The 17,631-nt window shown below is 40.6% G+C and overlaps 1 protein-coding gene across 1 annotated transcript in view; it reads left to right on the forward strand.

Moving 5' to 3' along the window:
- The window catches only part of DACH2 (dachshund family transcription factor 2), a 378,568-nt gene that overhangs the window by 275,923 nt on the left and 85,014 nt on the right, over nt 1-17,631 (forward strand). The window contains exons 4-5 of the mRNA XM_075186232.1: nt 42-200; nt 5,109-5,281. Of these exons, the coding sequence (XP_075042333.1) occupies nt 42-200; nt 5,109-5,281 (332 nt within the window). The remainder of the gene's footprint in view (nt 1-41; nt 201-5,108; nt 5,282-17,631) is intronic.

Consider the following 17,631-nt stretch of genomic DNA (forward strand, 5'->3'; position numbering starts at 1 on the left):
TGACATTTGAGTAAATGTGGCTTGTGGTCTTCATCCTCCAGGTGGAAGTGAATCTTCGTGGGACAAGGAGAAGCTGCAGTCTCCGATCACCACCAGTGGCTCCCAGCATGGTCTAGGACATGTCACTTTGTCCGGGCAGTCCGGGATTGGAAGCGCACATCCGTTAAGTCCTCTCCAGCAGAACCACCTACTAGCTAACAGTAAGTATTTAGGTAAACTCAAGGGGGGTCCGATATGTGGTTGATCAGTGGTGAGCTGGCCAGGAAGATAATGGATACAATGTATCTCGAGAAGGACCTCATGAAGCCACCAATTGTTACAATGTATTCAAATGAGACCTTCATGCAGACCATCAAGAGGTTAATGGCTACAATGTATAATGAGGAGACCTATATGCAGGCCATTACATGCTATCATTAAAGCGGAAACGCCGCTTCCTCTTTGCTATCAGAACGATTGAGGTCCAACACTTGGGAACCCCATTGTTCCTGAGAGAACCAATAATATTTTTCTCTGTTCTCAGACACGCAATTCAAGGCGTGGGACCCACGTGTCTGCTAGTCACCAAAGGGGTAATAACATATTATGTGCCCCTGATATTACCCTAATATCATACTAATGTGGCTTTTTAGTGAAGACCAAATCAAAGTAGTGAAATAACTTTTTTAGATAGCTGCCCAATTTAGCAACTAGGGCAATTTAGGGATTTCAGCAACACGTGAGCTGTGCTAACTGGGGAATTTGCTACCCACTGGGCACAAAAAACAATTAATAGAGAATAGCGGTAAGAATTCATTAACTATGACGTTAGAATTCTCAAACAATTCCAGAATTTCTCTTATCAACATCATGACCGACACCCAAAAATTTGTCAGCCCCTGAGGACTGAAGTCTCTGAATTACATTTAGGAACAATCAAATGATTCAAATCCAACAAATAACTTATTTATAAATAACACTTTTGCTTCAATTTTGTTTAAAAAATTATCGTATATTGTGACCATTTATTTCTCTGAATCTCTGCATTGATTAGTGTGCGTTTTCTTGCGTGTTGTAGAATGTTGAAAATGCACGCATGTAATGACCAATATTTTGAATGGCTAAAGAGGCTGTGGCTGTATCACTTATAAATAAATTAATGTATAAATATATTAAATTATATATAATTGATTTTGATACTGTTATATTTGTGTATTGGAAATGTACTAACCACGGTGGTGGAAATGTGTTTGTGTAAGAAAGAAGGAAAGAAAATCCTAAATTAAGTTAATTATTTTCATTCGAAGTGACCATCACAGCAGGAGGTTGTTACCTTTCCGTCCTGTGTAAGTTTTATTCCTTTCTTAGAACCTGTCTGAACTATGTAGACTCAGGATACAAGTAATTTAGGATATCACAGATTTCTGTGAATTTTGTAAGTTAAATTTTGTTAAATGCAAGATAGACGAACTACATAAAAAATACAACCAGCAATTCATTTAGGAAATCGATGTAAATTTTGTTAAAATTGCGTTAACTCCAGGTCTAGAGAAATATCACATCCAGATGTTAAATTATCTGATGTGATATCAGACGTTTCTGTGCCTTGTCGGATCGGGGGGCTGGGCTACCCCCTGACAACATCTGTATAAAAGAAGCTCTGTTTGTCCATGTAACATATCATTTTCCATCTAACTTCTGGATGATCACTAGTACCACAAACTAGCGTGTAAAAGTCCTTGTCAGGACCCTTGAACTATAAACCATCGCTGCTTGAAGATTCTGCCTGTGACTATTACCTGCTGTATCCTGTGACCAACAGATAAGAGTTTACACTCTAATCTGTTCCCGGGCTGTCCTGTGTTGAAACCAGTGTCTCTCAATGCTCTGCCCGCTACCAGTAGCCCTAATCCATAATAAGCGGTTAGAAGGTACCCGCCAGCCCACAGCAAAGAGGCGCTGCAGCAGCTATACCAGCTACACCCAGAAGTACGTGGTACTGGGTGCCGCAAAGGAGCCCAGTGAACTTCGTAAATCAGATAAGACACAATCAGCCTCATCTTCTAGGCTCAGAATAGGATTAATAATGTTAACATTTTTTTCTTAACTAATTACATTTTTCATTATTTTCCTGTCATATGACAGAGAAACTAATGTCTGAGAATCTGGAGGATGACAGAAAAAAAGAAACATGTTCGGGAGGCCTAGGAAATGGCATGTAATTGTCTTAAAATCATATTTAATATTAGGCGAGATTGTTGTATAATTCATTGTAAAATTATAGTGGGAAGTACATCATAAAAAATAGAAGTCTATGATTAATTCATTAATTTATGTCGGGGCCATAAAATAAGAAATGTCGTCCAAATTTAATTTTAGCCCAGAATTAAATGATGTGGAGTTTGCAACGAGGTTGTATATATTCCAGATATGCTGTGAATTCATCCCGGGGTAATTAGAAAATATGAGAAGTCAGAGCTCCAAGTGATCACTTTTCCATGTAAAATAATATTTCTGTCAAAGTTTTATGTGCGCGACACAACAGTAGGTCAACATTTTTTTTCAGTTGAAAAGTTGTAGACATAACAAGTCATTTAAAAACGCTGCTTCTCTCCTGTGCTTTAAGCAGGGTTTACAGAGTTTCTCTTTTTTTGATGAGAAACTATCAGTTTGTGTTTTGCAAAAGTGACGATGGATCCGCAATTAATGTGGCCACGTCCCACAGGCCCAAGGGCTTCTCCCCATAAGCGTTTTTTTTACATTTCTTTGCGTTCCAAAATAAAAGGCATAGGGATCAATGTATGGCAAATATAGGGATCATCAGCACCGAGTGTGTATTCTCTACATGGGCAGGACAGAAAAATGTGGCGAGAAAAAAAATGGCGTGTACAGTTGTTTTTAAGTTTGCTTTCCATGTTGACAAAACACATGTATGAATGTCAGCATAGGGATCAATAATCCCTACGCCTAGAACAGTTTAAAACTTTTTATTTTTAACAGCAGGTAATGCTAACAAAGGTCATTGAATATGTTAAATATAACTGACAAGATATACAAGGAAGGAGCATAAACAGGGCATACATAATATATACATAATATATGATGCTAAGATTAATTCAGCAACAGTGTATAACTCTGGTGAGCGCTGGATGTTCGTGGCATAGTATTGTCATATATTAGAGAAATCTATAAAACCAAAATAGAGATCCTGTGTAGAGATAGGGACACCAGAGATGTAAGTGAGACTGCTGGGTTTTTGCCTAGAACATTTTAATGGTATTTTCCATCTTTCTTTGGTTTATTTTTACCGCATCTGATACATATGGTTGTTCTTTCTTCACTTCCCCACACAAGTCCATTGAAATAAAATATCTGTGGTGTTGACAAGCCCCTGCCCTGACCTGGTACATCCCCTTCTCTCTTCCCAACTGGCCCTGACCCTGTATACCACCTTCTCACCTTTGTTACTCACTGTACACTCCCTTCTCACCTTCTCCCTGCCCTGACCTTGTAAACCCCCTTCTCACCTTCACCCTGTTCCTGTATATTCCCTTCTCACCTTCTCCCTGCCCTGACCAGTGCATCCTTTTTTCACCTTTTCCTGCCCTGACCTTGTAAACCCCCTTCTCACCTTCACCCTGCCCTCTGCATCCTCTTTTCGCCTTCCCCTGCCCTGACCTTGTATGCCTCCTTATCACCTTTACCCTAATTCTGTATACTCCCTTCTTACCTTCTCCCTGCCCTGACCTAGTACATCCCCTTTTCTCTTCCCAACTGGCCCTGACCCTTTATACCACCTTCTCACCTTTTGTTACTCACTGTAAACTCCCTTCTCACCTTCTCCCTGCCCTGACCTGGTACATCCCCTTCTCAACTGGCCCTGACCCTGTATACCACCTTCTCACCTTTGTTACTCACTGCAAACTCCCTTCTCACCTTCTCCCTGCCCTGACCTTGTAAACCCCCTTCTCACCTTCACCCTGTTCCTGTATACTCCCTTCTCATCTTCTCCCTGCCCTGAACCTGTACATCCTCTTCTCATCTCCCTGTCCTGACCCTGTATACCACCTTCCCCTGCCCTGACCTTGTACATTCTCTTTTCACCTTCTGATCTTGTAAACCTCCTTATCAAGTTTACCCTGTTCTTGTATACTCCCTTCTCACCTTCTCCCTACCTTGACCCTGTTCATCCTCTTTTCAGCTTCCCCAGCCCTGACCTTGTACACTTCTTTATCACCTTCACCCTATTTCTGTATGCCACCTTCTCACCTTCCCCTGCCCTGACCTTGTACGCCTCCGTATCACCTTCACCCTGTTCCTGTATACTCACTACTCATCTACATCCTGCTCTGATCTTTTATACCTCTTTCTCACCTTTACTTTGCCCCTCTACCTCCTTTCTCACCTTCCTCCCAGTATCAGTGCTATTGATTAAAAAATACAGCAAACAGAACAATGTCCTGACACCCTTGGTCCTACATTGGGGTTCATTAGTCCCCTGTATTGTAGTTGGTTACTAAATATAAAAATCTGATTGACTGCGTCTCGTTGATAGAAATACAAGATGTGAGCAACAGACGGCTGGATGCCTGTTCTCGTACCATCTCTTCAAACATTGTGTAGATGTCAATGTTCCCGGGGTTCAGTTATATTTGTATATATAATAAGCTGGTCCCGTGAATGCAGCTGTTACATATAGCGCTTCTGTTTTGTGATCGTTGTGGTCTCACTTGGCTACAGGAAGACAAGGTCAATGCTGCACAGGGACGAACCACCTGCTATCTGCTGAGCACAGGTCGCAGTGCGGTGTTTTCATGGAGCAAACATTTCCAAGAAATGTATTTTACAGCCATTGAATGAAAACCTTGTTTTTTTTTCTGTGATTCATCTGTAGCACAATTAGGCTCCTTGCGGCTCTCCAGTGCTGGTGGAACTACATGTCTAAGCATGCCCTAGTACCTGCCCCTGATCTATAATATATAGAAGTTGGAGTTATCGGATAGATAATTGTTACTTATTTTCTGAGAGATTAAACAGACTGATGAATGTTCCACGTGTAGGTGACATGTCAGTCAGGATCATGTATGTTCTCGTGTATTCATGTCTGGAAATTCTTTTTTTTTTTTTAGGACTAGAGATACCGTTCATGATGATGCCTCACCCCCTCCTTCCAGTCAGCCTCCCTCCTGCATCTGTTGCCATGGCAATGAATCAGATGAATCACCTTAATACAATCGCCAACATGGCTGCAGCTGCTCAGATGCACAGTCCTCTGTCTAGAGTGGGAGCGTCTGTGATAAAGGTAAGGACAATGTCTGAGGAAGGACGCTGCACGGCTGGCTGACACATTGTGGCAGAATGTTGTTACAATACAGCATGTTCCTGTTACATTGTCATTATTTGTTACCATCTTGTGATACATTTTTGCAGACATCAGTCGCTGCATTAGTGACCAGGGGTGTTTGCGGCAGGTGTATGAGGTCATTCCGCGCAGGATGCGACAGTCCGTATGTAATGATTGGACCTTCACCGAATTCTGAGCATCAAATCAGATAAGGGGGAGGGGAGCTGTCAGCTGGTAGACAGAGTTTAGGTTTGTGTTATGAACCTCTGGTCAGATCTACAGGAAGACTGAGGTGTACTGATTGTTTGGGTATTTTATTATAGTCATTACTATGTAACAAATATAATGGCATATTTAACGCCGTAGTTACTGCAGGGATAGAAAGCAATTCAGTTTCATGATAAAAAAATAATATTTGGTCGGTGTGTGGTCACATGGAAGAATTTGCACATTTTGACAGATTTGATGGTACTCACATGTTGCAATAAGTAAACTTTTTTAATAGCTTATTAAGAGATTACATTTATATAGTTACAGCCTCCTATTAGTTTCGCTGGTATAATAAGTTTGATACAAGTGTTCGTTAAACTCTCCAGCCAATTAATTTATTACTAAAAGGTCTGACGTGAATACATTGCTAATTGCACAGACACCACACTTCAATCCCCGGTCGTTTGTCACATTCATGATGAATAATTGGAAAAAAAATTCTCCTACTATGTACACGTCCAATACAAGATCTCTAGAGTCCAGCAGTAAGAGAAATTGGTGTATAATAAAAATAAATCGCTGAGATAAACATGTGGATCAGAGCCACTGGCAGAGTTTATGATTGTGTGAAACGCGTGTGGTAAGGACATTTTGGTTTTGCAGCTGCATTGGATTTGAAACGACATATAGACCTCATGCAGTTCCTGTTAATGGTATCTGGTTTACCGCTCACTGATTTCCCTTCATGTTTGTAATGAACAGCTGATCGCTATTTACGTTGTAAGTGATACTTTTTTTAATGTAAGTGAATTAATGATACATTTGAATCCCAGTACTACCGTATTCTTTTTCTACGACATTTCCCAGACTTTCCGAACGGTGTGACATTTGCGGCATGTGATGCCTGACAGCGTTTAAGGCTGGAGAAAGATAAGTCTTCTGTCAGGCTTCTCTGATTGGCTGGTTCACAATCACAGGATGCCATCTACCCCCTTCTGAGCTGGGAACAGAATTCCCTCCAGCTCAGATGATGTAAAAATTCCCCACAATCGGAGCATGGTGTTGCCACATCACCCACGGCTGCCCCTAAGACAATTGTATCTCATGGTAAATCCGTATCTCATGTTGTAGTTCCAGTACGCAGCCGGCTTCTTAGTAGTTTACTTATCTCGCATAGGAAATTTGAAAATCTACACTCACTGCAGGTGTAAATAAATAGGGGATATTGCTGCCGTAAAGGGTAGGGGGGTAAAAGGAGAGGAGATCCAATCTTCCTATGGTAATCCAAAAAATATTATATGCCTTTGGCACAAAGAATATAAACCAGAGATGTAACTATGTCTTATAACATATGACGTGGACCATTTGTACAATTTATTATAACAATACACTTGTGGTGGGCAGCACGGTGGCTCTGTGGTTAGCACTTCTGCCTTACAGCACTGGGGTCATGAGTTCAATTCCCGACCATGGCCTTATCTGTGAGGAGTTTGCATGTTCTCCCTGTGTTTGCGTGGGTTTCCTCTGGGTGCTCCGGTTTCCTCCCACACTCCAAAAAAACCCATACTGGTAGGTTAATTGGCTGCTAACAAATTGACCCTAGTCTGTCTGTCTGTCTTTGTGTGTGTGTGTGTGTGTGTGTGTGTGTGTGTGTGTGTTAGGGAATTTAGACTGTAAGCTCCAATGGGGCAGGGACTGATGTGAATGAGTTCTCTGTACAGCGCTGCGGCATCAGTGGCACTATATAAATAAATGGTTATGAGGATGATGGTGTAATAGTATACAACTATTGTAATAGCCTAAATAGACATTCATAAATAATATCCCATATGTGTATAAATAACACCTTATGAAGATCTTCGCATAAATAGTTCAGTGTTTTGTAAATAGATATATATATCAGTATAGATGTCAACCAACGCGTTTCGCCGTGCAGCTTCATCAGGGATATAAAAGCCATATTGGATTTGGTGGGAGGTTTATATAGAGAGGAATGGAGCAGGATTGGTTCTGGCAGGGCCTGTCTACTATTGGTCCGTAGGGTGATTGGCAGGTTTCCCGTCCACTGGGAGGTGTAGGCATGTATCCAAGTATAGTAAAGGTTTCTGTATAGATAAACAAATTTTATGCTGTGGATAAAAGCACATTGTTCACTTCCAATGGGAGATAAACTTAGTATCCAAAGTACTAGAGTAGGATTTGTATGGAAATATGGAACTTAATTCTTAATTTTTAATATTGGTTCCTTTGCTATAAGGCACCAATGGATATACAGAGTCCAGGAGCATTGAATAAAGGGATAAATAGGTAGTAAATGAAGTAGTAGACTAGTGGACTTTTCTGCATCTATACTGATATATAAATCTATGTACGAAATTCTTCATAAGATGTTATTTATGCACAAATGGGATATTATTTATGAATGTCTATTACAATAGTTGTATACTATTACACCACCACAAGTGCATTGTGATAATAAATTGTACAGATTATCCATGTCTCTAAGTCATATGTTATAAGACATAGATACATCTCTGGTTTATATTCTTTGCGCCAAGGGCATATATTATTTTTTGATATTTTAATAAACACCCGGACCTGCAGGACCTGACCCCTTGAGTACACGTAAGAAAGTACTTACTATCGTGAAATAGTATATACATAAATAACATATATACTTATTGCAGCATAATGGCAAACATTTGGTAAAGACGATACATTTAATGCATAACTGCTAAGCTTAGTATTATGTATGTGTTGGATGGTAAAAAGTTGAATATTACATTGTACCTTATATCCTTATAATGCTGTTATATTGCTCTATAATGTGGCTTCTGTGCTTGGATGGTCAACTCCTGCTCAACTATAATAATATTCTGCTTCCACTCTCAGGAATCAACCATAGAGCTGTAATTAGTCGCTGTACTAAGGTTGCTATGTTTTGCAATAAATGTAAAACAAGTGGGGTTCTCTATGTGCTGGACGTTGAGTGTTTGGAGCTCACTAGGAGGTGCTGACTCTGCTAAACTAGTAAATTTTATCATATTTTTCCCGGTATGCAGGGTGACTGTGTCACTGAGCATCTGTGTCTATAGGAGATGATTGTACTGCAATTAATTCTCATGCATCCAGCAGTTATGGCGGTGTATGTTACAGTACAGCCTTGTTTCACCCCCTTCCATGGCGTTATATGGGGATGAGCCGCCACAACGCGGATTCTATTACGCTGCTCGTAGCTCAGTCTTCAGTACAGTTTTATAATGTGCAGGTGTGACCACATGTCTAGATGTGTGCTTTGTACTGGTGAATAGACCTCCTAAGGCAGATACTAAACCCAGTCCTAAAGAACTACCAACAGGTCAGGTTTTCAGGATTTCTGTCTGTAGAAACAGGTGGGAAAATTACTGATGCAGGAAAATAGATTCACTCACCTGGGCATGATTAAAGAAATCCTGAAAACATGGACTGTTGGTAGCTCTTCGGGACTGAGTTTGGACACCTCTGTCTTAGGCTATAATACAAGTTATCCCCTAATTGCAGGAATGCTAGCACCCGCTAGATGCCCTGTTATTACCACTTACTCCTGCTCTTGCTGCATTTCTGTTTGTGAGATCTCACGCAAACACGGGGAGAACATACAAACTCCACACAGATAAGGCCATGGTCGGGAATTGAACTTATGACCCCAGTGCTGTTAGGCAGAAGTGCTAACCACTTAGCCACCATGCTTGTGATTGTGATGTAGTCCAAATTTATCCAAAGAAGGGCGTTTGCCTAAATCTAGTAGTTGCCGATGATTTTTTCGTGTATTCTACAAAAGCACAAATAGCTCTTGCTTTTGCCTATAATACATGTTATAATTCAGTTAGTGCTTCATACGGACACTTTTGGACTCCAAAGCTGCCATTAGTTTCTTGTTACACCCAACGGGTCACATGATTACTTCAGCAGTTGATCCTCTACCAATCTCTCTTGTGAAACAGTGTTTACCACTGAGTGTATCGAGGAACGAGTTCTGGCAACTAATGGGGGGGCGGTATTCATGAAATCTGGGACACAGCAGAAATAATACAGATTAAACAAGTCGCTCTCTTTCCTGCAAAGAGAGAAATTTAATGTTGAAGCGGCTTCTATAGTGTCTCCCCGGGCATATATTGACGTTAATTGTGTACTTTCGTGTTGTGCCTGAAAATGCTGTAAAAATGTCTCCGCACATATTAAGAATATGTTTTTGCGGGTGGAAAAATGCGTAGTTTCTAAGACTCCTAACAATCTGGGTGACCCGACTTGTTGCTAGAGAGAGGATTCCAGAACTAGCTCAGATACTGTATGTATTACTCAGGTATAAAACACTTTCACTTTCAAAGACAATCGCTTTTTCTTCAAAACGTTGTAAAGCCAAAACTCACATTAGCCTTTAGTTCTGGCTCAGATCCCTTTAGTGTTGGCTCATCCGTTAGCGTTTGTAGCCAATGTCTAATGTTGCCATAACATGAATGGGGTATAGTAATCTGATCATTAGGCCTCAGAGAGCGTGTTTATGATCCAACCTGAGCAATTGCTGTAGAGAACAGAGGTTGCGCTGCTTCTCTATAGTATAACCCACACACACAATCTTATGATCATCGCTCTGTGTCTAGTGCACAAAAAAATCTTAATTTAGTATAATAAACAAAAATGGCAAAATCCTCAGTAATATATTCTTATTGTGCACTTTATATAAAGAATTTTGAAAGATCTTTATTGAAAATGGGATCATTCATGAAAATTTTGTTTGCCCATTAACAGTTGTATGTTGCTCGTATGTTCGTAATTAAGCGATCTCCTTTCTGCGCACGCTCAGTATTTCAAGTTTAGCGAATGTAGTTTGTTTAGTGTGTGTGCAAATAGTTGAAATAATTTGTCAAACTGAAAACTTGTTTCAAATAACAGAGTGAATAGCTTAAAGCATTTTTGTTTTAAATGAAAGGATAATTAAAAAATCAATGCGTCTTAAATTATGCTGAGATCACCTGTGCTCAGGTATTCACCGTTCCTATGAAGTACCTGTATGTTTTAGAAGTACAAAGGCTCGGTTCCCTGAGAACTGAACACACTCGAACTTAGCAGATCTGAGTACTGAGCCGAACCGGCTCGGTACTTTTGCGCGCCCTCGGAATTGAAAACGAGGCAAAACGTCATTGTTATGTCGTCTGATCTCGTGAGCTTTGGATTCTATAAGTACCGTCCACCACGGCGATCCAGCGCCATTTCACAGAGGGGCACAGGTGGGGTAGCACAGTTCTTGGCAGTCTGTAGTGTAGTTGGGCAGCGTCATAGGTAGAATAGAAAGAGGAGGGGTAGCAGTGTTCTTCAAAGTCTCCAGTGACATTCAGGAGAGCTCCATTGCTAATTGTCATTGCTGAAATACAAATAATAGGTCAGGCAGTCTTGGTCTTCTAAACTTGTAGTCTTGAAAGTGTGTGAAAATAATATTGTGACCTGTAAGGTGGTCAAAATTGACTGCAAATGCCTTGAAATTAGTGTTATTGAGGTTAATAATAATGTAGGGGGAAGAAAAAAAGCAAAAAATATGTGATTTTAGCAAAAAAAAATCGGGATTCTAGAAAAAAATACGGGATCCAAAACTAAAACCAAAACACGCAAAGGCGGTTTTACCAAAACATGACGTTAATCCAGATCCAAAACCAAAACCAGAACACTGGGGTCAGTGAACCCGCTATCAGAGAAGTATCTGGTAACATTTTACGTTACAGCTTTGTCTATGTACTAACCACAAGGGAGGTGGGTTATATTGCAGGTGGGTGTCTGAAAGTGGACAGACACTTTAATTAGATTCTAAATGCACACAGAATAATGGTAATTATTCCTATTTTCATTAAACTCTAAATCCCGGGAATATAGAACTGACGCATGGATATTGTCCAACTTCATTTTAGCAACACTTGGGTAACATTCTACACACCAGACTTCAGTGCTGCTCCGATCACTCTATCTGCTCAGTGAGTCATGGCCAAGAGGAAGCTGAGAAATGGTTTTATACAAAATGACCATATTTTTTCACTGCCTTTCCCAATTTGTTTATCCGGGAACAATGATCAGCTTCTCAGCAACGCTTAAGTGTAACAAGGATTCTGTCGCTGGAAGTTGTAACAATCTCTGATCCTCAGCCTAGGCCTGAATCATTAAGGAACGTAAATGCCGATATGTGCCGTATGTTACGTAATATTGCTCTGTGTATGTCCAGAAACGAACAATACTCCAGAGAAAACAACAGCGTCCAATTAATTTTTGAGGCACCCTTACCCTAATGGCAAGATCCAGCCAACATAAAGATATTCAGAGGTGTTTGACCACCTGAAAAAGGGGAATTGAATGCAGAAAATATTCCATCATTTACATCAGTCTCTTGCCCCATTGCATACCTCCCAATTGTCCTGATTTCAGTGGGACAGTACCGATTTTAGGGCTCTGCCCTTCCAGGGTCATGTCTCGCTATTAGGAATGTTGGGGTAAGGGGGGTATCTAATTGACAGTCTAGCACTATACAGCACCAGGCAGCCCTCTGGGGGCGTGGCTACACCCCTGCTGCCAGGTGGCCACGCCCCACTGCATAGTGACCACACCCCCTGTCCCACTGATGAGGACAGACATGTTTGGAGGAATGGCATTGGAGCTTACAATCTAAATACCCTACCACACTGACACACATGCAGATTAGGGTCCATATTAGTCATCAGCCAATTATCCTATCAGTCTGTTTTTGGAGTATGGGAGGAAACCGGAGCACCCGGAGGAAACCCACGCAACCTTGGGGAGAACATACAAATTCCACATGGATGGAACCCTTGTCAGAATTGAACTCATGACCCCAGCCTTGTGAGATAGCAATGCTAACTACTGTGCAGCCAAACTGAGCTGTCAGGGCATTTTAAGGGCATGTTTACCCTCCTGCCAGGATTCCCTGCTTTAAATAAACCAGCGCTGGCAGTGGAAGAGCGCCAGTTATACAGAGGGGAGAACGATGATATTACTTTAGCTCACATTGTGCATTGTCTCTCTTGCTATTAAGAGTGACAGAGCGAAGGAAAACTATCAATTATTGGTGTCATATCTAGACAGATAAATGAATTAAATATCCAGACTCTTTATAAACACTCGGAAACTGCTTCCGCTGTGAAATACCATTTACTCCTCCTGGAGCTAATTAAAAGATTAACATTTTGAAGAGTAATTACAGTTTCAAGATATCTACAAATCCCAACTTCTTGAACTATTACAGACTGATATCTTACCTTCAACTATTACATCCATCTCTAGATCAAACTCCGTGTGTTTGAATAGTTTATATAGATACAAATCAGCTTCTTATCTGGGGAAAAAGACAAAACATTTACAACATAATCATGTACATATGTGTAATCATGTACATATATGTAACCATGTATGCTTGTAGCTGACTAGTTCCTCATATTACCGTGAAAGCAAATCTGAATTGATCTGATATGCTGTATAAGTAGCAGTAATTATTCCTGAATGCACAATGGTTGAGCTGGCTCATCAATTACATAGTTTTGTTTAAAGAGGGATTAGCTGATATCCCTGTTTTATATAATATATATGTGCTCTTAAACAAATAATTACAAACTACCCTTTACATTAGGCAACAGTGCTGCATTTTCAGACATATGACTTCTCCCTGAATAATTCTATAAATGTTGGAATCCCAGAAATATGTAAATGAAGATATAGAGAACAGGAGGTCGTTAAAAGATAAAAGTTCATTCAGATAATTGCAGTTTCTTATAGGTTTTTCCTTAATTTGTACAGTGAGTTATTTGTTAGACTGCAAAATGAAAACAATTTGGATTTAAATAAGAGAAGCAGATTTATAGAAAAGCCATATTCTCGATGCCAGACTAATATTAATGAGGCCGTACTAATATTCATGAGGCCTGACTAATATTCATGAGGTAATGGTTTCTTTTGAATTGATAGACCATATATTAATACTAATAAAACAAATACTAACATTAACCTAATCATTTTACTCTTAATCCTTAAATAGTCCTAATATTAGCACAAATCCTAAATCTAAACCTACCGTATCCCAGGTTTTACACCTTAGACCTAACACCCTAAAACCTAATCCAGACCTAACTCCCAATTATAAACCTAGATCAAACAATGAAACTAATTTAATTGATAACAGAGATACAACATGTCCAACACAAAAATAAACACTAAACATACACACAAGTAGGTCCCAGGGGCAAACGCAGGATTTGTAGAGGGGGGTTTCCAGGCACTAGGAATCCCCCCCCCCCCCTCGGTTTGCCTATGGTTCATAACACACACTAAGGAGTAGATTTACTAAAAGTTCTAAAAAGGAAATGTGGAAGTTAAGTTTGCCCATATGCACCAATCAGATTCTAGCTATTGTTTATCTAGTTTACATCATAGAAAGTGATAGCTAGATTCTGATTGGTTTCTGTGGGCAACACCATCACTTTTCCTTTTTGAAGTTTTAGTACATCTACTCCTAAATGGCAGAAAGATGGTCCTGGGTCATTAAGAAGAACAAAGCAATAAAAAGGTGTAACATTGCACCTGGGCCAAACCATCTTGCATTGGAGGGGGAGGTAAATTTAAAAGGTGGGGACAGATTTATAGTTGGGGTAGGACATGTCCTAGATCGCCTTTAAATTTCAGTATAAAAATAAAGCTATCAAGTATTTGTGTGCTGCATGATAAAACAGCCAATATTTATCTTATGTGCAAAAAAATAAACTAATTTGCACCCCTTGTATTGTAACATGGTTTGTACAGGAGCAAATTTACTCCTTGTTTTGCTTTGCCAACAGTGAAGAACATTAGTAGTAATATGTTTGTTTTGGTCCACCATCCATACTGTCCTAATGCACATTCCCTCCGAGCCGGGACGTATGATGATGATGAGTCTTATTAGTATAATTTCATTCCCTTCTCTGTGATGCGCCAACACTGACTACGGCTGAAGCGGTTAACAGCGGCCATTCATTCCCCCATGAAAAGATTTTTCTTATGAAATCATAACTCTGTTACATCGTTCCAGCATTGGCCCTAAAAAGCCTATTGGTTGCGGCAGCGTCCGTGGAGATTCTGGTATTAGCAGAGAATATAAAGTATATCGAGTGAGACAAGGACTGTAAAATCCAGAGATGGAAAATAAAGGCAAAGTACCAGCACAGGAAAAATGTTGACATTTTCAAATTTTGTCATTCTGATATAAATGTCCTCATTGATTAGCTGAAAATGCCGTTAACCCTGTGCGTGGTAATGGCTGTGGACGTGATCGCTTCTGTTCTCATTTGTAATAAAATAGATTAACTCGCAGTGAAATTTTAAGTCGGCTGAGACAGAACAGTAGCTACCTAATGAACCAAGACATATTGCTGTTAAGTAGCTAAATAGATGCATACTGATTACAGGACTGAAAGATGGTTCTGTTTACTCAGAAAGAGGAAACTGCTTATCAGCCTATTCGTCATGAGCGGTGGAAGTGCCTTTACGGCTGAACGAAAACGATTTTAGGGGGCGTTATTCTGAATTGATACCTGTTTTCAGGGATGATTTCTCAGTCGGTGAAGTCAGGCTCCTGTGTAAGTATTAAGGGCCTTCGGTGCACGGACTCCGAGGTCATAAACCAGTCTTGCAGCAAAGGTTCAAATACATAAATTTGCATATATTCAAATCATTCTATCTCATCATTGCCAAGTGATCTTCCAAGAAAACTATTTAAAGAGTCGTCATCACATATAAGTGCGGATAGGAAAACCGAGGGGGTTTTCTAGTGCCTGGAAACCCCCTCCAAGCCTGGGGCACTGTGTAATTGAGGTGGCTGGATCCTGCCCCTGCTTCACCCAGCTCTGCTTGAAAAGGGAGAGCTGCGTGCACCAGTAAAGTGAAACATGTTCATCAAAGACTACTTACCTGGGGTCTAGTGTTCAGGATCTTCTGCAGGTTCTCCAACGTTCTGGTACTAGTGCTGGGCCCACAATGTTCATGTTTGATGACTGGTCCTTCATCATTCTGAGTGGCTCACTGCTGCTCCACTTGTTCCTATACAGTCCCTCTGACAGACTAAAGAGATGAGATCATCAGGAGTGAGAACAGTCCTGCAATATCGTCTGGGCTGTCCTCGATGATCCAAGTAGAGCAGTGTCAAGTGTGGACTGAATATTTCGGGATCCCATAGGAGGAGAGCCTGAATGCCAAAGCCCAGATTAATAGCTTTTGGGGACCTAGACATACAATTTATCAACCCCAAGTGAAATAGTCCGGTCCTAAGTACAATAATGTGAGAGAGGAGAATTATAAATCTGTAACGTCTTTCACCCTGAGCTTCATATGCATCTGGTACTTGGGAAGGAACATACAAGTCTGACAGACGTGTGATATCAGATCTATCGGCTTCAGTAAGTTGTACTTTGTTGGGTTCTTCTGACGTTGCTCCAGGAAACTCCGTTATTTTTTATATCTGTCCAGTTGCTACTGAAACCAAAAGCAAAATAATGGCCGATAAAGCTGCTTCCCGTAGGTTCCACCGTTCTGCGGTCTGACACTTTGGGTTTGAACCGAAGCTACTAGTTTGCGGTTAAGCACTTGGCTGTGTCCTTGTTATCTCAGGACATTCCTGAAAACCCTTTATTTGGAATGCCAACATTTCTATAATTCAGATTATTGTAAAGCCCAGGTCAGCAGCTCATGTCACCCCATTTGGCATCCAGTAGACATTGGGAGCTGGGGCATATTCATCATTTGTGTATCCCAACTATCAACATGAATACAGTCATGAAACAGGAACAGTCTAAATTAGGTACTGAGCGCTGTGAATGCAGGACGGGCCTGACAGTGAGGAGCAGCAGGGACCACTTCACAGGTAAGAAGCTGGTCCTCCTCAATGCCAGCGGGCAGCGTTCATTGTGCGGGCACCACAGTGATGCCACCCAGTGTTGGTTTTTTGCCCCCTAGCCATTGGCAGCCCTCTGCATCTGCTTAGGTGCACTAGGGTCAGCCCTGCATGCATGCTCATTTTAAGTCTGTGTAACCTTGCAGCTCCTTACTTCTCAATGGCCAGGTGGCACTGATCACCCCTTAAAAATGGGGGGTTTAGAAAATAAATGTTCAATATTTTTTCTGGTGACTTCCTGTTATATGCATCTTGCAGTGGAGTTTTATATGCCAGTGATAGTACACAGACAATAAAGAATTCTGAGTATGTTCATTAATATACAAGTTTATCTTGATTCATTTGAAGATGTTTATGCACTTCTGGGAGTTAAATTAATTGGCATTTGCAATGATATTCAGCTTCTCATGTAGAAATTACGGCCGCAAGGTCAGATTATAAGGGATATCTTAAATGAAGACCAGACGGATAAGTACAGACGGAGTGAGTTCTGCAGCCGCTGCCCTCTCCAATCAATAAGATTTTATTTGCTCGAATAACTCCCATTTAAAGATTGCATATATTGGCGTTGATGTGATTTCCGAGGGTTAATATACTGTAATTTAGTTTGTTTAGCCGTGTTTGTGAAAAAACAGTTGGCAAACCCTCCCTAGTTGTTCATTCAAACGGCCATTACAGATAATGTGATATAGAAAATTGCATTCTGCAGTGGCAAATATCCAGTGTCGAGTTTGGAATCGGAGCCGTCGCAGGAAGACGGGATTTATTCCGCTAAACCAGAGGGAAACGAGGCCATGATAGAAATTACCACCCGTTTCTTATTTCATTCAGCCTCTCACAGTTTTACGCCGTGATAGAACAATTGCAAATAGACATGAAAGGAAATGATCTGCAATTGGTTTTATTTTTCTGTCGTACATTAGTGAAATAGGACTGAATGTGCCATACAGAAAACATGATTACTGCATACAGGAGGGGTGATCACAGGTCATGCGGAAAGTCTATGTCACGTCAAATTGATCATATGTGTTAGAGAAAGTGACCATCCAAGTAGAACTGATATTTTTAATGCTGTGTTTGTAAAACCTTTTTTACTAGGTATTAAGTGGTTAGTGCCTCTACCTGAGCTATATACTACAGCATACTT

This window comes from Mixophyes fleayi, chromosome 9 (genome assembly GCF_038048845.1).
Source record: "Mixophyes fleayi isolate aMixFle1 chromosome 9, aMixFle1.hap1, whole genome shotgun sequence".
NCBI lineage: Eukaryota > Metazoa > Chordata > Amphibia > Anura > Limnodynastidae > Mixophyes > Mixophyes fleayi.